This window comes from Siphateles boraxobius, unplaced genomic scaffold (genome assembly GCF_051911475.1).
Source record: "Siphateles boraxobius isolate OS27281-9 unplaced genomic scaffold, OSU_SipBor_1 12, whole genome shotgun sequence".
Taxonomy (NCBI): Eukaryota; Metazoa; Chordata; class Actinopteri; order Cypriniformes; family Leuciscidae; genus Siphateles; species Siphateles boraxobius.
Window position 1 is genome coordinate 5,970,628 of NW_027508722.1, and position 16,331 is coordinate 5,986,958.

The window sequence follows — 16,331 nt, forward strand, 5'->3', positions numbered from 1 at the left end:
TCAGCGCTGCGGGTCTGCAGTGGTTGTGTACTATAGTAACTGTAATACTATAGTAATGTACTCAGTTACTAATGTAACCTCGGTTCCCTGAGAGTAAGGAACGAGTTTGCGTAGCTATACTCAGTGGGAAAACTCCTTTTCTTAAGAATATTGAAGCCATTATTTTACAACGCAGTGCAGCTGCACAGCGAGCACAGATCAGAGCATCTTGCTTGCTCATTGGCTGTGCTGCGGCAACTGAGACGCGCAAACCAATCGAGTTGCTTCGCGTCCAGGGCGCATCAGAACCCGCCAGAATGGGCGTGGATGCCTATATAAGCAGATCATGTCGCCATAGAATCAGGTTAAATCGACTGAAGCGATAGCACATGAGCCAAGCGTAATAGCACGGTAGGCTACGCAATACTCGTTCCCTACTCTCAGGGAACCAAGGGTACATTAGTAACCGAGTATGTTCCCTTTCGAGAACGTTCACTTCGTATTTCGTAGCTTTACGCAGTGGGAACTCATTTTAAAACGCTGTGCTATTGGCTGGCGACTTCGCCCTTCACCATTACCTGGGGCTAAGAGGTCAAGAGTAGAGTTTGAAAGTCACAATTCCCCCCAGGGCCGGACAAAGGTTGGGCCCCTTATTAGCGTATAATGTCTCAGAGGCTCGGAGCCCTCGGGCCGAGGCCTTTAGATAGAAAGTACCCGTGGGACCTCTAGTTTGTAAAATCTCACAAATGTGGATGGTGAAGACCAGCCTGCCGCCGCACAGATGTCTTCGATTGGTACACCACTGGACCAAGCCCATGAGGAGGCCGTGCCTCAAGTGGAATGAGCTCTAACACCTATGAGGCATGGATGTGTAGCCTAGAGAGATAGCGTCTACTATCCATATAGATAGTCTCTGTTTTGTGACCGAAACACATAAAGAGCTGTTCCGACTGTCTGAATGTGGCGAAGCTCTCCAGATAGATTCAGAGAGCCCTGATGGGGAAGACCAGATGTCAGTTATTATCATATTCCGACGGGGAAGAGCTGATAGTGATATCACCTGGGGTCTGAACGTGGTTGAGACCGCCTTAGGAACATTCCCGTGCCTCGGTCTGAGCACGACTCTGGAGTCGCCAGGCCAAAACTCAAAGCATTCAGCGCTTAAGGAAAGCTCTTGCAGGTCGCTTACTCTTTTGACCGATGCCAGCCCCAGCAGGAGTGCGGTTTTGAGTGAAAGCGGTTTAAGGTCAGCCGTCTGGAGCAGCTCAAGCAGCGGGGACAGAGGGGGGCCGAGGCGGGTTGAGCCACCTGGCCTCCTTAAGAAAATGAATGACCAGGTCGGCCACAGGGGCGTGAAAAGCCGCTATGTCCGCCACATATACTTTGAGAGTGAAGAAAGGAAAGTACTAGAGGTACTTCACATACGTGTGGGTCTACGTTTCGTGCTGCACACCAGCGTGCGAATGCTAACCACTTGAGGGCATAGAGGAGTCTGGTTGACGGTGCTCTAGCTTCAATCATGGTATTTTGGACTCCTCTGGGAGGTCCCTGGGTACCCATTGAGGGGCCATACATGTAGGGCCCACCGATCTGGACGGGGGTGCCAGATTGAGCCGTTCGCCTGCGTGAGGAGGTCCTTCCTCAGCGGTATGGGCAGGGGGGCTGCCTTCAGCAGCTTCGCCAGGTCTGGGAACCAAGTTTGGATCTCCAGAGGGGGACTATGAGGAGAACTGAGCACTTGCTCTCCCTGATCCGCTCGATGACCTGTGGGAGCATCGAGACTGGAAGGAACACATAAAGGGGGCGGCTGGGCTAGATGTGGGCCAGCACGTCCCATTTCTTTGAAAAGAATATTGGGCAGTGAGCATTGTCTTCTGAGGCGAAGAGGTCGACCTCTGCCTTGCCGAATGTGCTCCAGATCATGTCAATTGTCTGAGGGTGGAGAGAACATGCCCAGGGGGGGCATTATCTGGATAACATATCCACGCCCTGGTTCAGAATGCCTGGTACGTGCACCGCCCTTACCGAGCACAGGTTGGCATGTGAAACACTTGGAGATTGCCATGGTGTGCAAAGCAGATGCAGCCTGGCCGGCGGCGGTGTAAGCACGACCGGCGAGGGCTGATGTCGTTCGGCAAGGCTTGGATGGGTGGACCGTCTTGGTTCTCCACCCGCTAGAGGTGGGCGGGCAGAGATGCGCGGCCATAGCTTCCTCTAGGAGGGCAACGTGTTGTAGCCCTTCTCCTCAGCTCCGTCAATAGTGGAGAGCATTGCGGAGGTTGATGTCTTTAGGCGAGCCGAGTAAGGGGTGCGCCATGACTTGGGGCGGCTTCTGGTGGGCTCCTGAGGTGGGGGACACTCAATGTCGAGGCCTTTGACCGCTTTAGTGAGGACGTGAACAAGTTCAGCGTCCCTGCTCGATCTAGCACCGTCTTGGCAGGCTTGGGATTGAGGGGCGGGGTCACCTGTCGAGCCCGGCCAGTCTTCTCCCTCAGATACAGCCAGGGACAGGCTGTCATTGCCTTCTTCCTCAGATTCCTCAGGTTAACGGAGATTCAGAGGAAGTCGGCGACGAGTTGAAGGTGCCGCATCCGCTGATAAGGTCGCTCGTTCCACTGCAGAGGCTCGTCGATGGCAAAGGCTCGAAGGTCAGCGAAGAAGGTGTTCGCTGAAGGACATTAAATCTGATTCTATGGCAAGATGGTCTGTATATATAGGCATAAGCCATTCTGGCGGGTTCTGACGCGCCCTGGGTGCGAAGCGACCCGATTGGCCTCAGCCGCCTAACCATAGGTTCGTGCAGATTAATGCAGTACAGCAAATGAGCAAGCTAAACGCTCTGCTCTGTGCTCGCTGTTCAGCTGCACTGCATTTTAAAATAATGGCTTCAATATTCTCGAGAAAATTAATTTTCCCACTGCGTATAGCTACACAATACGAAGTGATCGTCCTCGAAAGGGAACTATTATGCGTCTTGTGTTTTAAAGACCAAAACCTCATTCTGTGAGATCATCCTCATATGCCTGTCTCTCATAAGTAAATGTGGTCAAATTAAACAGATAGTGAAAGTAAAGCGCTTCTTCTTATCCAGGTGGATGAACAAAACAGCTAAGTATTTTTAGGTCATTTCTGATGACTTGCATCACAGAGTTTTATGTACTGGTACGGTACTTTGGTACTAATGTGGGAATGGTAATCTTACTGGTAAAAAGTTGTGTATTTACCGTAAAAGTCGAAATTTTACAGTAATTTACTGGGATTGCTGTGTGAAAGAGGCTATTGTCTTTTGTTAGGCTAAGGGAAAACTTTACACCAGTACCTTTTCCAGTCCGATACATTTTAAAGGTGCAGAATGTATAATTGACAGCTAGCAGTTGAAATGGGTACTGCAATCTCAATTCAAAATACCGAAAAGTCATGCGGATTGCCAGATTGATGACTCAAAACAGGAGCGAGCGCAATTTACATAGGTACAGTAGGTGACGAGCCTCACACTGTAAGCTGATCAGTTGATTTATCCACTTTTTAATATGCTCCTGTTCATAAAGATTTTTAGATGGATGCTGAAGCTTTTTAGGTCGGGTAGAATCTTTGATCTCTGACCCAGTTTGTTTGCTGGCTTTCATGGCTGCAATACTCTGTGTTTTCTGCAAAACTGGTAACCGTGGGTGTCGAAATACTGTTGGGTAAATTGGCAACGTGTGGTATCGCACAGACCAAAACAAAAACAGACATTCCAACACAGAACGCACAATTTAAAGTAAAATAACTGGCTGTAACATTGTTTTTCGATAGAAAATGTGTCAACTTAACATGTTTTCTAAATATCTGCAAAAATATTATAGTATTTTTATCTTTTAGTACAGTCAAAAAAATACATACAGCACCTTTAATCTTGCTAATTTTTCTGGGTGTATGTTGGTGAGTGTGGCTTTCAAAGTTGATATGTTGTTATGTCTTGTGTTGTACATGTTATTAAACAACAGTTATTAAAAGAAGAAAAAGAAGAATAAGAAAAAGATGCATTCCATTTTAAGCATTTCATTTGTGTCCACACATCTGATTATTTATTCACATACAGTCAGGGTTTGAAATGAACTTTTTCACTCAACAGCAAATTTGGCTACTAAATTTTGAAGTTATCGGCCATTCAAAACTTGTACTAGCAAAACAAAATGATCAGAAATAAAGCAGAGTATCAATGTCACAGCTTATATTTAAATCTGATTCTGAATAATTTTATTGCTTTCAGCTATACGACAGTCAATCACTGTTTAAGAGTACCATTCAAATAAAATAAAATAGAAATAAAAACAAAATTCTCTGTGATTCTCTTATAACTGTCTTGATTTTACCTGTACTTAGCAATAAAGACGCTAGGTAGCTTTTCCCCCAAAGTCTTGTACATGTGGCATTTATTAGAACAGGTTGGAAAAAGTGGCCTCTTAATTGTCTCCTAGGGCTCCAGCGGAGCATTCCAGACTGGAATCACTGTGCCTCGGACATCTTGATAGACTTCGAGTGGTGCCGCCTCTATGCGTAAGGTATGGTACCATATATATATATATATACACTCACCTAAAGGATTATTAGGAACACCATACTAATACTGTGTTTGACCCCCTTTCGCCTTCAGAACTGCCTTAATTCTACATGGCATTGATTCAACAAGGTGCTGAAAGCATTCTTTAGAAATGTTGGCCCATATTGATAGAATAGCATCTTGCAGTTGATGGAGATTTGTGGGATGCACATCCAGGGCACGAAGCTCCCGTTCCACCACATCCCAAAGATGCTCTATTGGGTTGAGATCTGGTGACTGTGGGGGCCATTTTAGTACAGTGAACTTGTTGTCATGTTCAAGAAACCAATTTGAAATGATTCGAGCTTTGTGACAAGGTGCATTATCCTGCTGGAAGGAGCCATTAGAGGATGGGTACATGGTGGCCATAAAGGGATGGACATGGTCAGAAACAATGCTCAGGTAGGCCGTAGCATTTAAACGATGCCCAATTGGCACTAAGGGGCCTAAAGTGTGCCAAGAAAACATCCCCCACACCATTACACCACCACCACCAGCCTGCACAGTGGTAACAAGGCATGATGTATCCATGTTCTCATTCTGTTTACGCCAAATTCTGACTCTACCATCTGAATGTCTCAACAGAAATCGAGACTCATCAGACCAGGCAACAATTTTCCAGTCTTCAACTGTCCAAATTTGGTGAGCTCTTGCAAATTGTAGCCTCTTTTTCCTATTTGTAGTGGAGATGAGTGGTACCCGGTGGGGTCTTCTGCTGTTGTAGCCCATCCGCCTCAAGGTTGTGCATGTTGTGGCTTCACAAAAGCTTTGCTGCATACCTAGGTTGTAACGAGTGGTTATTTCAGTCAAAGTTGCTCTTCTATCAGCTTGAATCAGTCGGCCCATTCTCCTCTGACCTCTAGCATCAACAAGGCATTTTCGCCCACAGGACTGCCGCTTACTGGATGTTTTTCCCTTTTCACACCATTCTTTGTAAACCCTAAAAATGGTTGTGCGTGAAAATCCCAGTAACTGAGCAGATTGTGAAATACTCAGACCGGCCCGTCTGGCACCAACAACCATGCCACGCTCAAAATTGCTTAAATCACCTTTCTTTCCCATTCTGACATTCAGTTTGGAGTTAAGGAGATTGTCTTGACCAGGACCACACCCCTAAATGCATTGAAGCAACTGCCATGTGATTGGTTGATTAGATAATTGCATTAATGACAAATTAAACATGTGTTACTAATAATACTTTAGGTGAGTGTATATATATATAAGTATGGTAGAAAACAAGGTGTTCAAATTTTAAAGACGTGGCGCTGCGCTGCGTTGTTCTCAGTGTGCGACCCTCTTTACTCTTTGTTTTTTTAATGTTTGAGGCTCTTTTTAAGGGAAGGGTTGTTGTGTTGATATGGTTGGCAGGTTGGCGGGTGTTAATTTCAAACACTGCATACAATGATTATAAAAAGTCTATAACAATGGAAGGTTTGAGATATGAATCCAAGGCAAATCATGTCAGATTTTTTTCCAAATTTAATGTGATGTTGAAACTAACACAATTAATGTAACAAACAAACATATATTTTTTTGTAGACTTTTTAGCCATTGTACATTCTAAATCATGAACAGTGGAGCTTGCTGAACAGCAATGCGTGTGTGTTGTCCAGGCCATATCCTAAAAAAACATGATTATATAGAAAATGTGGCACATGTGTGCAGTGGTGCAGCGTGACAGATCTCTCCAGGCCTCAGTGAAGTGACCGCGAGCGCTAGTTTCTGTCTCAGGTGAGGCATTCCTCTCAATCACACTGTCACGCTTGATCCCTGCTCTCCTAGTGAACCTGGATCAGCTTCCTATTTCCAAATGATGACCATAAACTCCATGATAAGAAACACACAAATGGATTCTTATCAGTTTGAAATAACTTTGACCATAATGCAGCTCAGGCTGGATCAAATATTTCAGTCTCATGTTCCCATTGAGAAGACATTTGGAGCTGCATATGTACCCTAGTGAAAAATAAATATACTACAATTGTTGTTTTAAGCTCAAACTCACTTAATTTTGATACAGATTTCGACAACCCTAGTGAAAAATAAATACCAAAATATATTCAAAATACTTTTTATTTTATGTTAAGTATACTACAAATACGTTTAATAATAAATTAGTAATAATTAATCAATTAAAATGTATGTCAGTAAGTCTAAAGCGATATGAATGTAAATATAAGTTTATACATAAACTTACTATACATAACAATGTAAATATGTATAGTATACTTAGTATAAAATAAATGTATTTTAAATACATTTTTCCATAATTATTTTTTCACTAGGGCTACCAAATAAAAATTTAGGGTCAGTAAGATTTTTTTTCTTTTTAAATAAATTAATATTTTTATTCAGCAAGGATTAAATTGATCAAAAGTGCCACTAAAGGGACTTATAATGTTGAAAAATATTTATATTTCAACATTATAAACAATAATAAATACCATTCTTTCAAATGTTCTTTTGATCAAAGAATCCTGAGAAGTCTTGGTTCCCAGAAAAAAAAAACTATTTTCAAAATTGATCATAATCAGAAATGTTTCTTTTAGCAAGTAGCAAACCAGCATACTAGAATGATTTCTGACGGTTCATGTGACACTGAAGACTGGAGTAATGATGCTGAAAATTCAGCTTTGCATCACAGAAATAAATTACATTTTAGAATATATTCACATTGAACACAGTTATTTGAAATTGTAATAATATTTTATATAAATATTATTATTTTTGATCAAATAACTTTTTTGGTAAGCATAAGGGGCTTCTTTCAAAACCATCAAAAAATCTAACTGACTCCAAACTTTTGAACAGTATTGGATGTTTGGTAGTTGGTGCACTAGTTACAACCAGTGCTCTTAACTAGCTTAATCAACAAGACTTCCTTGACCAACTTGCTTCACAAGAGCAAGCTTGCTTGAGCATAAAGTTTTGTTGGTACTAAACTAGTTAAGTTGGTACCTGTTGGTTAGCACTAGAATAGTTAAGCATTAATCAGCATGGAAACTCAAGTGCTCAAGAAAACGTCCAAATTGGAAGTAATAACTAAGGCTGTTCCTCTGATTTTGGTCAAAGTAAAATGCATATGCTGGGCAATTTCACACATATTTTATCATTCATGTGTAGTAGTTTCGTAGAGTAAATATTCGCATCATTAACAGGCTAAATGAGCAGTGTTTTCTGGCGAGATTAAATAGCTTATCTTACATTATTTACATAATGGTATTTACACAAAATTTATCAAGAATGTGTCATGCGGTGCCATTCATGTTCACTCAACTCATGAATATGATATTTCTGCCATGACCAGAACAGTTTTTTTTCAGAAGTGATAAAACAATATGAAATATTGATATTAATGGCCTTGCCTTCTTGAAGTCCAGAGTGCACAGTTTAGCTTTCTCTCCAAACTGCCACTTGCACTGCGTGTCGGCGTCGTACAGCTCTCCAGGAAGTTTCTCGGGGTATTTGTACTCCTGTATGGCGTTGGGCTCATCAGACAGACAGGTGGCCTGGGCGGTACTGAGACAGAAACACAACTGTAAAACAGCTTGACTCCAGTAGAGTAGAGATGGACACTATGACAACATAACAACAGTAGTTCCCCTGGCTACATTTAGAGATTTCTCTTTTCAACACATTCTCTGACTTTATCATAACGTATGTTATTCAATGCTGCCGTTATTATACAGGCTGACAGAGAGGCTCCGTGTGTAAACGATATCAAGGATCATGAGAAGTATTTTACATTGTTTAATACCATGTGTTTTACACAATCAGACATACAGTGAAACCCTGAATGAGCTCTGAGTAGTTTAGCAGAGGCTCCGGGCCGCTCGCCCGCACAATGACGAGAGTGTGTCAGTATGTGAGTGTGTGTGGGATGTATGTTTGTAATGGGGGTCACATCAACTAGTCTATTAGTTCTAAATATATACTATATAACAAGCACATCCAGTAAAAAACATACTAATGGAGGTGATCAACCAAAATAATGAAAGAACCTTAAAGTCAAATCAAGTCAAGTCAAGTCAAGTCACCTTTATTTATTTTGCACTTTTTACAATACTGATTGCTTTAAAGCAGCACTGATTGGACAGAAAGTCGGCACACTGCTGCTCCCATACAATACTTAAGTTTAGGGATCCATGATTTGGGGGCAGTTTTTACTTTTCTGAATGACTAGTTTACTAGTATAGAGTAGTCAACTGAACGGTTTGTATCTGTACATACAGATGCAGTTGTTGCAGAACACTGCTTTTTAAAGTTGAAGTCTACTACATCCAGGTATCCCAGAATCCCTCTGTGTTTCAGTTGACCCGGTGAAGGGAACCCCTGTCCTTTTCCGCTCCTGCTTCCAATTATCTGGAGAAGGATCAATGAAGCAGCATCTGGCCCACAGAGGCAGGAATGTCAGAGTCAGATGAATCTGATTCAGTTCCTCATCACCACTCAGTTTTCCCAGTGTCACCTCTTTAAGTTTCCCCCCAGATTAAGGCGACCGGCAGCTATACGACAGACCTGCTCAAGCCAGACCCGGCCAGACTCCCTTTCAAGCTCTGTTTTATTAGTGAGGGGAGTGATAAAAGTGGAGGGCTGTGAAGAGGAACGAGAGAGGGTCTGAAAGCAGATCAGGCTTTAGCTACTTGAAGGTCTTGTGATCTGCAGGCTGTATGTCGATAGGCACATGGTGACGTAGGTGAGGCTGCTAATGAGGAATGAGAAACAGATGGGAGGACAGCTGACGGAGAGAGCATTGCCGTATTTATCGACAGCACACTGGAGTGTCGTGGGTGGGGAAAGACAAATGAGGGAGGATCATTCTGCAGTTTGTCGCCTACAGATACCAGACAGTCCTGGAAAAGCTGTGGCTTACAGGCAGACTCTGGTGACACTAATGCCACTGTCACACTACTGGTTTTGGTACATATACATTTGATTAACCATGCAGTCTGATTGGATTGATTTGCCAATTTGCAACACTTACGACTTCAGGATGCGGAACTAAATTAGATTGAGAAACTCAAACCACAAACTTCGGGGAGTCAGCAATAAAGCATCATGATCCCATTCATTTTTAATGGAGAACTAAACAGACTAACTGACACGACGTAAAGGACAAGTATGGTAACCCATACTAGGAATTTGTCCTTGTCCTTTAACCCAACCAAATTAGTGCACACACATTAGTAGCAGTGAGTAGTGAACACACACACACACTGCAAAGCGTGGACACGCACACCTGGATCAACCCCATTTTTGCTGCGGTGCCCATGGAGCAATTGGGGAAAATTGTTTTGAGAATCAAACCTGTGATCTTTGGGTTATTAGTCTGACTCTCTATCCATTAGGCCACGACTGCTCTATGAGCAGTCTTCCATTCTGGTGACATCAGAGTCAGTTTTTTGACCAGATGTAGGCATGGCCAATTTAAGAAAGTTGAGAAAAGTTTTAATATTATGAAAATAAAGGGTAACTACCATTGGGAGTGAAGTCAGTGGAGCTCACATGATCAGTTTCCTGTCAGGTAATGTGTCATCAAGACAGTCAGAGTATCAGTCAGCGTATGTTATTGGGGAAATAGAATGCTGCGGTGATGTTGTATTTTTGTAAGCCAACCCGGAAGTAAGCATCACTCTGGTTCCCTTTACAAAAACAAATAGGATATTTTTCCCCATTGACACACACTATTAAATGTATGATTCTTAAGGATGTAGTCTTTGAGGTTTGCTCAGGCACAACATTCTGGCCCAGATGTCAACAACACAGCTGTCTTTCATCATTGCTAGTTATTTGATTTTGTTTTGGAATTTGAAAATATCTTGAGCTTCTTTGAACCACAGACCTATTTTAGGCATTTAACCAAAAGCCCATTAAAAAAAAAAAAAAAAAAAAAAAAAAAAAAACTTTGGAAGAGTGCTTATTTTTTTGCCTTTGCAATTTAATGGAGTTCTCTCCGAAAATTCAGCTGAAAATTTTGCATTCAAGCTATACATTTTATCAGTTCATACATTCCCTAGGAATCAAACCCAGGATCTTGACATTGCTAGCACCATGTTCTATGATTTGAGCTAAAGAAAGCATACTTTACGGAACTTAACTTTTAGTTTTTTACATTTACTAAATCTCAAGACTGAGAGGAATCCAACTGAAACTGTCTACCACAATGTTATCAGGAAACAGGTAAAGCAACTCTGAGCAACTAACAAACGCCTGGCAAGGAAATCCCTACTCTCTCCTGCTGAGGCCTAGAACTACTGATTCCAGCTCGCTGCCAAGGAGCTTAACCGAGATGAGCTCATCACGATAACAGAGCACGAGGACGGTTCATTTGACACGTTGGTTAATTTAAGGGCAAAAGGTCAAGCTGATCCACTTTCATGAGCACAGATATGGCTCTCAGACAGAAAGTGAAATTTAAAACCTGCTGGAGCTGCTTGCTTTTACATATCACAACCAAAACAGCACTACAAATACTACTTTTAAAAGATGAGGTTGGTGTCTAGACTCTCACTGGGCTCACGCTAGGTGATTCTGCATGGATGACTAATGGACAGGAGATGCTTAATAAAGGGCATGTTGTTAGTCTTTGCACTGTTTTTCGAATGCCACTTTGGGCTGCCAATGGGTAAAGCATTTGATTTTGGCATAGTCTCTCCCTGTGACTGAAAGTTTATTAGTTTTATTGATGCATTGAAAATAAAAAAAACATTTTTTCATGATACTGCCTTTTCGAAACAGTTATTTGGGAAACAGATCATAGATGTCAAAAAAAGTCTTTACTCACCTTAGAAATCTGTTCAGATATTGTCGACTACAGGATGACCAGGAGAATAAACCATTATGTCCAGCCAATGTGGGAGACATAATGTTTCCAACCGTCTTCTTACACACATTGCCTTCGCCATCGTGGACCATTCCAAAGCTGTGGAAAACAAGACTTTCCTTGATCCAATACAGGCAACTGGATATGAGGGAATCTAATAAAGGTTAATTATAAATCTGACTCTTACTTGTGGCCAGATTCATGGGCAATTGTGAAGGCCAGACCAAGACCCGTGTCTTCATTGATCGTGCAGCTGCGGTACTTACTGCACATTCCACTGATTGGAGCAAAACCTAAAATTGAAACAATGAATGGAAGGATGAATGAATTTATGAATGAATGAATGAATGAATGAATGATGATGGCTATATAAGTCAAGCCAACAACTTGTATAAGGGGCCAAAGAGCCTGCAAAAATAAATATATACCTGATCCTCTCATATCGCCTAACTGTCCACTGCAGTTCAAAAGTTTGGGGTCGGTAAGATTGTTTAATGTTTCTTGAGTCTCCTATGCTCACCAAGGCTGCATTTATTTAACAAAAATACAGTAAAACAGTAATATTGTGAAATATTATTACAATTAAAAGAACTGGTTTCTATGTGAAAATATTTTAAAATGTCATTTATTCCTGTGATGGCAAAACTGAATTTTCAGCATCATTACTCCAGTCTTCAGGGTCACATGATCCTTCAGAAATCACTCTAATATGCTGATTGCTTATTATTATTATCAACATTCTTTGATGAATATTCATTTTAAAAGAACAGCACTTATCTGAAATTTATATATTTTTAAACTTTATAATGTCTTTAATGTGACTTTCATAAGATTACTAACTGCAAACGTTTGAACAGTAGTGTCCATAATCTAATTAAGTGAGACGGCAATAAACATAAGAGTGTGAGATGGAAAGTGATGGACTGATGTAATCAAATCAAGATTTTGAGAGTATTTGTTTCACAACTGCCAGTTCATGATAAAGATCAAATCCAGTTGCTCTGAGTCAGTCGCAGGAAATCTGAACAGATACATGAGTTACTTCTACCAGTATGAATCTGAAACACATTATATGGTATGCCTTCTACAGCTAGGAGTAGTATATTAACTGTAGAAGGCATAAAATATAATAGAAAGGCAACCTCACAAAATGCTTTGAACAATTCTATGTGTGTTGCAATACTTGTCTGAGATCTAAGAGAACAATAGGTTACTATCGTAACCCCGGTTCTCTGAAACATCGAGTGGAGAGATCCACCTATGGGAAGGGCATCCGTACCTGACCTCTGCAGAAGCATCCAATTGCACCAAGTCTGGCTAGACAGACAGAAGCGCGCAGCCAATGCCAGGTGAGGCCACACCCCCTCACCTAAGGGCATATAACATCTGGGCGCGCTGCTATTCCTCAGTAAGTATATTCGCTTCTCGTGCAGCAAGCGGGGCAAAGCTGGTGGATCTCTCCACTCGATGTTTCAGAGAACCGGGGTTACGATAGTAACCTATTGTTCTCTTTCATCATCTCGTGTTCGAGATCCACCTATGGGAGAGACATGGACAGCTCCCCGATTGCCCAATACACTCACAGTGAGGTTCTGAAAGCCAGAGAAAGACGGTCACCCCGGGGAGGCGGTGCCTGACACGTCCATTAATCATGAACCTGCAAAGGTGACGCCACACCGACTGCTGTGGACACGCAGGACATGAAGCATGCATGAGACACATACATGAAAGTACCCCCAACCCACCAAGGCACATAAACTAAACCCATAACGGGAAGTAAATGTTTGGTGGCAAGAATGAACATGACCAGCCGGGCCATTCACTCTTATTGGTTTCAACAGGGTACAGGGAAGAGCTAAGAAGACCCAACCCCTAAAACCGAATGTGCTACCGAGGTTCTGGTGACATCCAGCCGGTAGTATCGCACAAAGGTATGAGGAGAAGCCCAACTGGCAGCGGAGCAGATGTCCTGCAGTGACACTCCCCTAAACAAAGCCCAAGAGGCGGCTAAGCCCCTTGTGGAATGAGCTCTGATGCCCCTTGGGGGCTGCACTCCCTTTGCTTCATAAGCCATAGTTATAGCGCCCACAACCCAATGTGAGAGGCGTTGCTTCGATATGGGACTCCCTCTGTGCGGAGGGGCCCATGAAACAAAGAGCTGGTCGCTCTTCCGGAAAGCGCTGGTCCTGGTCATATAAGCCTGTAAAGCACGGACTGGACACAGAGCATTCAGCCTCTGATCCTCCAGAGAGGTAAAAGGTGGAGGGTGAAAAGCGGACAGCTCCAACACCTCCGAAGTGAACGCAGGGAAGCACTTCGGCATGAAGGCCGGGTTAGGCTTAAGGGAAACCTTATCTCCACTGAGGGAGAACTTAGTGCACGAGGGGTGAACCGAGAGTGCATGTAGCTCACTGACACGTTTGGCAGATGCCAAGGCCAAGAGCAAAGCTGTCTTGAAGGACAGCAGCTTAAGGGAAATACTCCCCAGGGGCTCAAAAGGATGTTGAGACAGTGCTTCCAGCACCATGGAGAGGTCCCATTCCGGAACAGTTCTCCTGATGACTGGCAACGAGCGGCGTGCACCCTTCATGAATCTGCGGATTAGAGGGTGCTGCCCGACAGTAGAGCCCTCAAAACCCACATGACAGGCTGAAATCGCAGCCAAATAGACCTTAATGGTGGAAAAAGACCTCCCTTTTTCCATGAGGTCCTGAAGGAAACACAAAATATCAGGAACTGAGCACTGATAAGATGTGAGACCGCGCCCATCGCACCACCCTTCGAACACGTGCCACTTACAGCCATATAAGGACCGTGTAGAGACGGCCCTGGCATTCTGAATAGTGGCGACCACACGCGGCGAAAGCCCAAGTGCGTTCAGGTTCGTCCTCTCACGGGCCAGGCCCAGAGAGCCACCCTGTCCGGGTGGGGGTGGTAAATCTCCCCGTTGGCTTGGGACAATAGATCCGTGCGAACGGGAAGGCGCCACGGCTCGGCGTATAACAGAGGAATTATCTCCGCCAGCCATGGTGCCTTGGGCCACCTGGGTGCTATCAGAATGAGAGACAGGCCCTGCTCTCTCACCCTGGCCAATGAGGGAATTATCAGGCACAGGGGAGGAAAAGCATACAGGAGCACTCTGGGCCATGGGTGGGCCAGTGCGTCTACCCCGAGGGGCGCGTCCATGTCCCTTAGAGAGAAGAACATAGGACAATGGTAGTTTTCGCGCGAGGCGAATAGATCTACGCTCGCCCGTCCGAATCTCATCCATAGCATTTCCACTATCTGAGGGTGAAGACGCCAATCTCCGTAGATTGGGTTTCCCCTTGATAGCAGATCCGCACCTCTGTTCAGAATGCCCGGAACGTGAGTTGCGCGTAACGACAGGAAAACCCGTCTGCTCCACACCAAAAGCTTGTAAGCTAGAGCGTGGAGTTTCGACGAGCGCATGCCGCCCTGACGGTTGATATAAGCCACAGCCGTGGTATTGTCGCACCGTACTAGAACGTGATGTCCCTGCAGGCGAGGCAGAAAATGATTCAGAGCTTTCCAAATGGTTAAAAGCTCTAAATAGTTTATGTGCGCTGAACGTAGTCTGTTTGGCCACAGACCGTTCACCGTTCTGCCCTCCTGGGTGGCACCCCAGCCTGTCAAGGACGCATCTGTCGTCACAACTTTCCGCATCGTAACCGCCCCCAGAGGGGTTCCCCGTGCGTAAAAGTTCTCGCTCTCCCAGTGGCGCAAGGTCGCCGAGCAGGCGCGTGTCACTGTTACCGAGCGGCAAAGGTCGCGAATCGGGCTGAAATGTAGTGACAAGACCCATTTCATGAACGCCCTCATCCTCAGAAGTCCCAATGGCACAACTTGGGTGGATGAAGCCATGAGACCCTGTAGCCTGAGACATGTGCGATATTGCACTTTCGCCCCTTCTCTGAACTGCGTCAGACAGTTCATCAGAGAGCGAACGCGCTCTTGAGAGAGGCGCGCTCGCATGGAGACCGAATTCAACTCCAAGCCCAAGAAAATGACATTCTGACTGGGCGTGAAATTGCTCTTGCTCACATTCACTTGAAACCCGAGCGATGTGATGTGCGCGAGCACACGGTCGGTGTCCTGCAACACCTTCTCCTTTGATTCGGCTATGATGAGCCAATCGTCTATATAAGTCAGGATTCTCAGACCTGATATTCTCAGAGGTGCTAAGCCCGCCTCCGCGCACAGACAGAAAGACCGGGGACTCAAACTGAGTCCAAACGGAAGAACTGTGAATTCGTAACATATGCCCTGGTAGGCGAAACGAAGAAACTTCCTGTGCGGAGGATAGATGCTTATGTGAAAGAAAGCATCTTTCAGATCGACTGATGTGAACCAGTCGTTCTGTTTTATGGCACGGGCGAGTGCGCCTTGTGTCAGCATTCTGAAATTGTATTTCCTCAAATGTTTGTTCAACACTCGAAGGTCCAAGATAGGGCGGAGAGAGCCGCCTTTTTTCGGGACCAGAAAATAACGGGAATAAAAACCCTGGTTCATCAGATTGGGAGGTACCACCTGAATCGCTCCCTTGTTTAAGAGAGATGAAATTTCCTCTTTCAGAATGTGAGAGGCGTTCTCTTCCGTGTGAGAAAAGAGAATGCCGTTGAAATGCGGGGGTTTTACTGCGAATTGCAATCTGTAACCCTGCATTACTGTACGCATCACCCACTCGGGAGCTGAAACGGTTCGCCAAGCCGCTTCGTGACTCGCGAGAGCTCCCGCTCGGGCCAGAGCGGAGCTGTGTGAGACCGACAGGTTTATTTGTGATGCAATGGCGCCATCTAGTGGGTACACTAGAGGCGACATGCAGGGGTTCGGAGGGATTTCCTCTCTCTGCAGTGAGATGAATTCTCTCTGCGGAGAGAGGTTTTCCCGCCGAAACGAATTCATTTGATTCGTATTTTTTTGTGTTTT

At 44.1% G+C, this 16,331-nt stretch overlaps 1 protein-coding gene and 1 long non-coding RNA gene across 3 annotated transcripts in view; one reads left to right on the forward strand and one right to left on the reverse strand.

The window, feature by feature from the left end:
- LOC143715379 (uncharacterized) overlaps positions 1-16,331 on the forward strand; it is a 582,927-nt gene that overhangs the window by 269,713 nt on the left and 296,883 nt on the right. The window lies entirely within an intron of this gene.
- The window catches only part of adamts16 (ADAM metallopeptidase with thrombospondin type 1 motif, 16), a 118,178-nt gene that overhangs the window by 68,757 nt on the left and 33,090 nt on the right, over positions 1-16,331 (reverse strand). For both annotated transcript variants that reach the window (XM_077207055.1, XM_077207046.1), the window contains exons 8-10: positions 11,572-11,677; positions 11,346-11,483; positions 7,927-8,080 (exon numbers count right to left, since the gene is read on the reverse strand). In XM_077207055.1, coding sequence (XP_077063170.1) covers positions 7,927-8,080; positions 11,346-11,483; positions 11,572-11,677 — 398 coding nt within the window. The remainder of the gene's footprint in view (positions 1-7,926; positions 8,081-11,345; positions 11,484-11,571; positions 11,678-16,331) is intronic.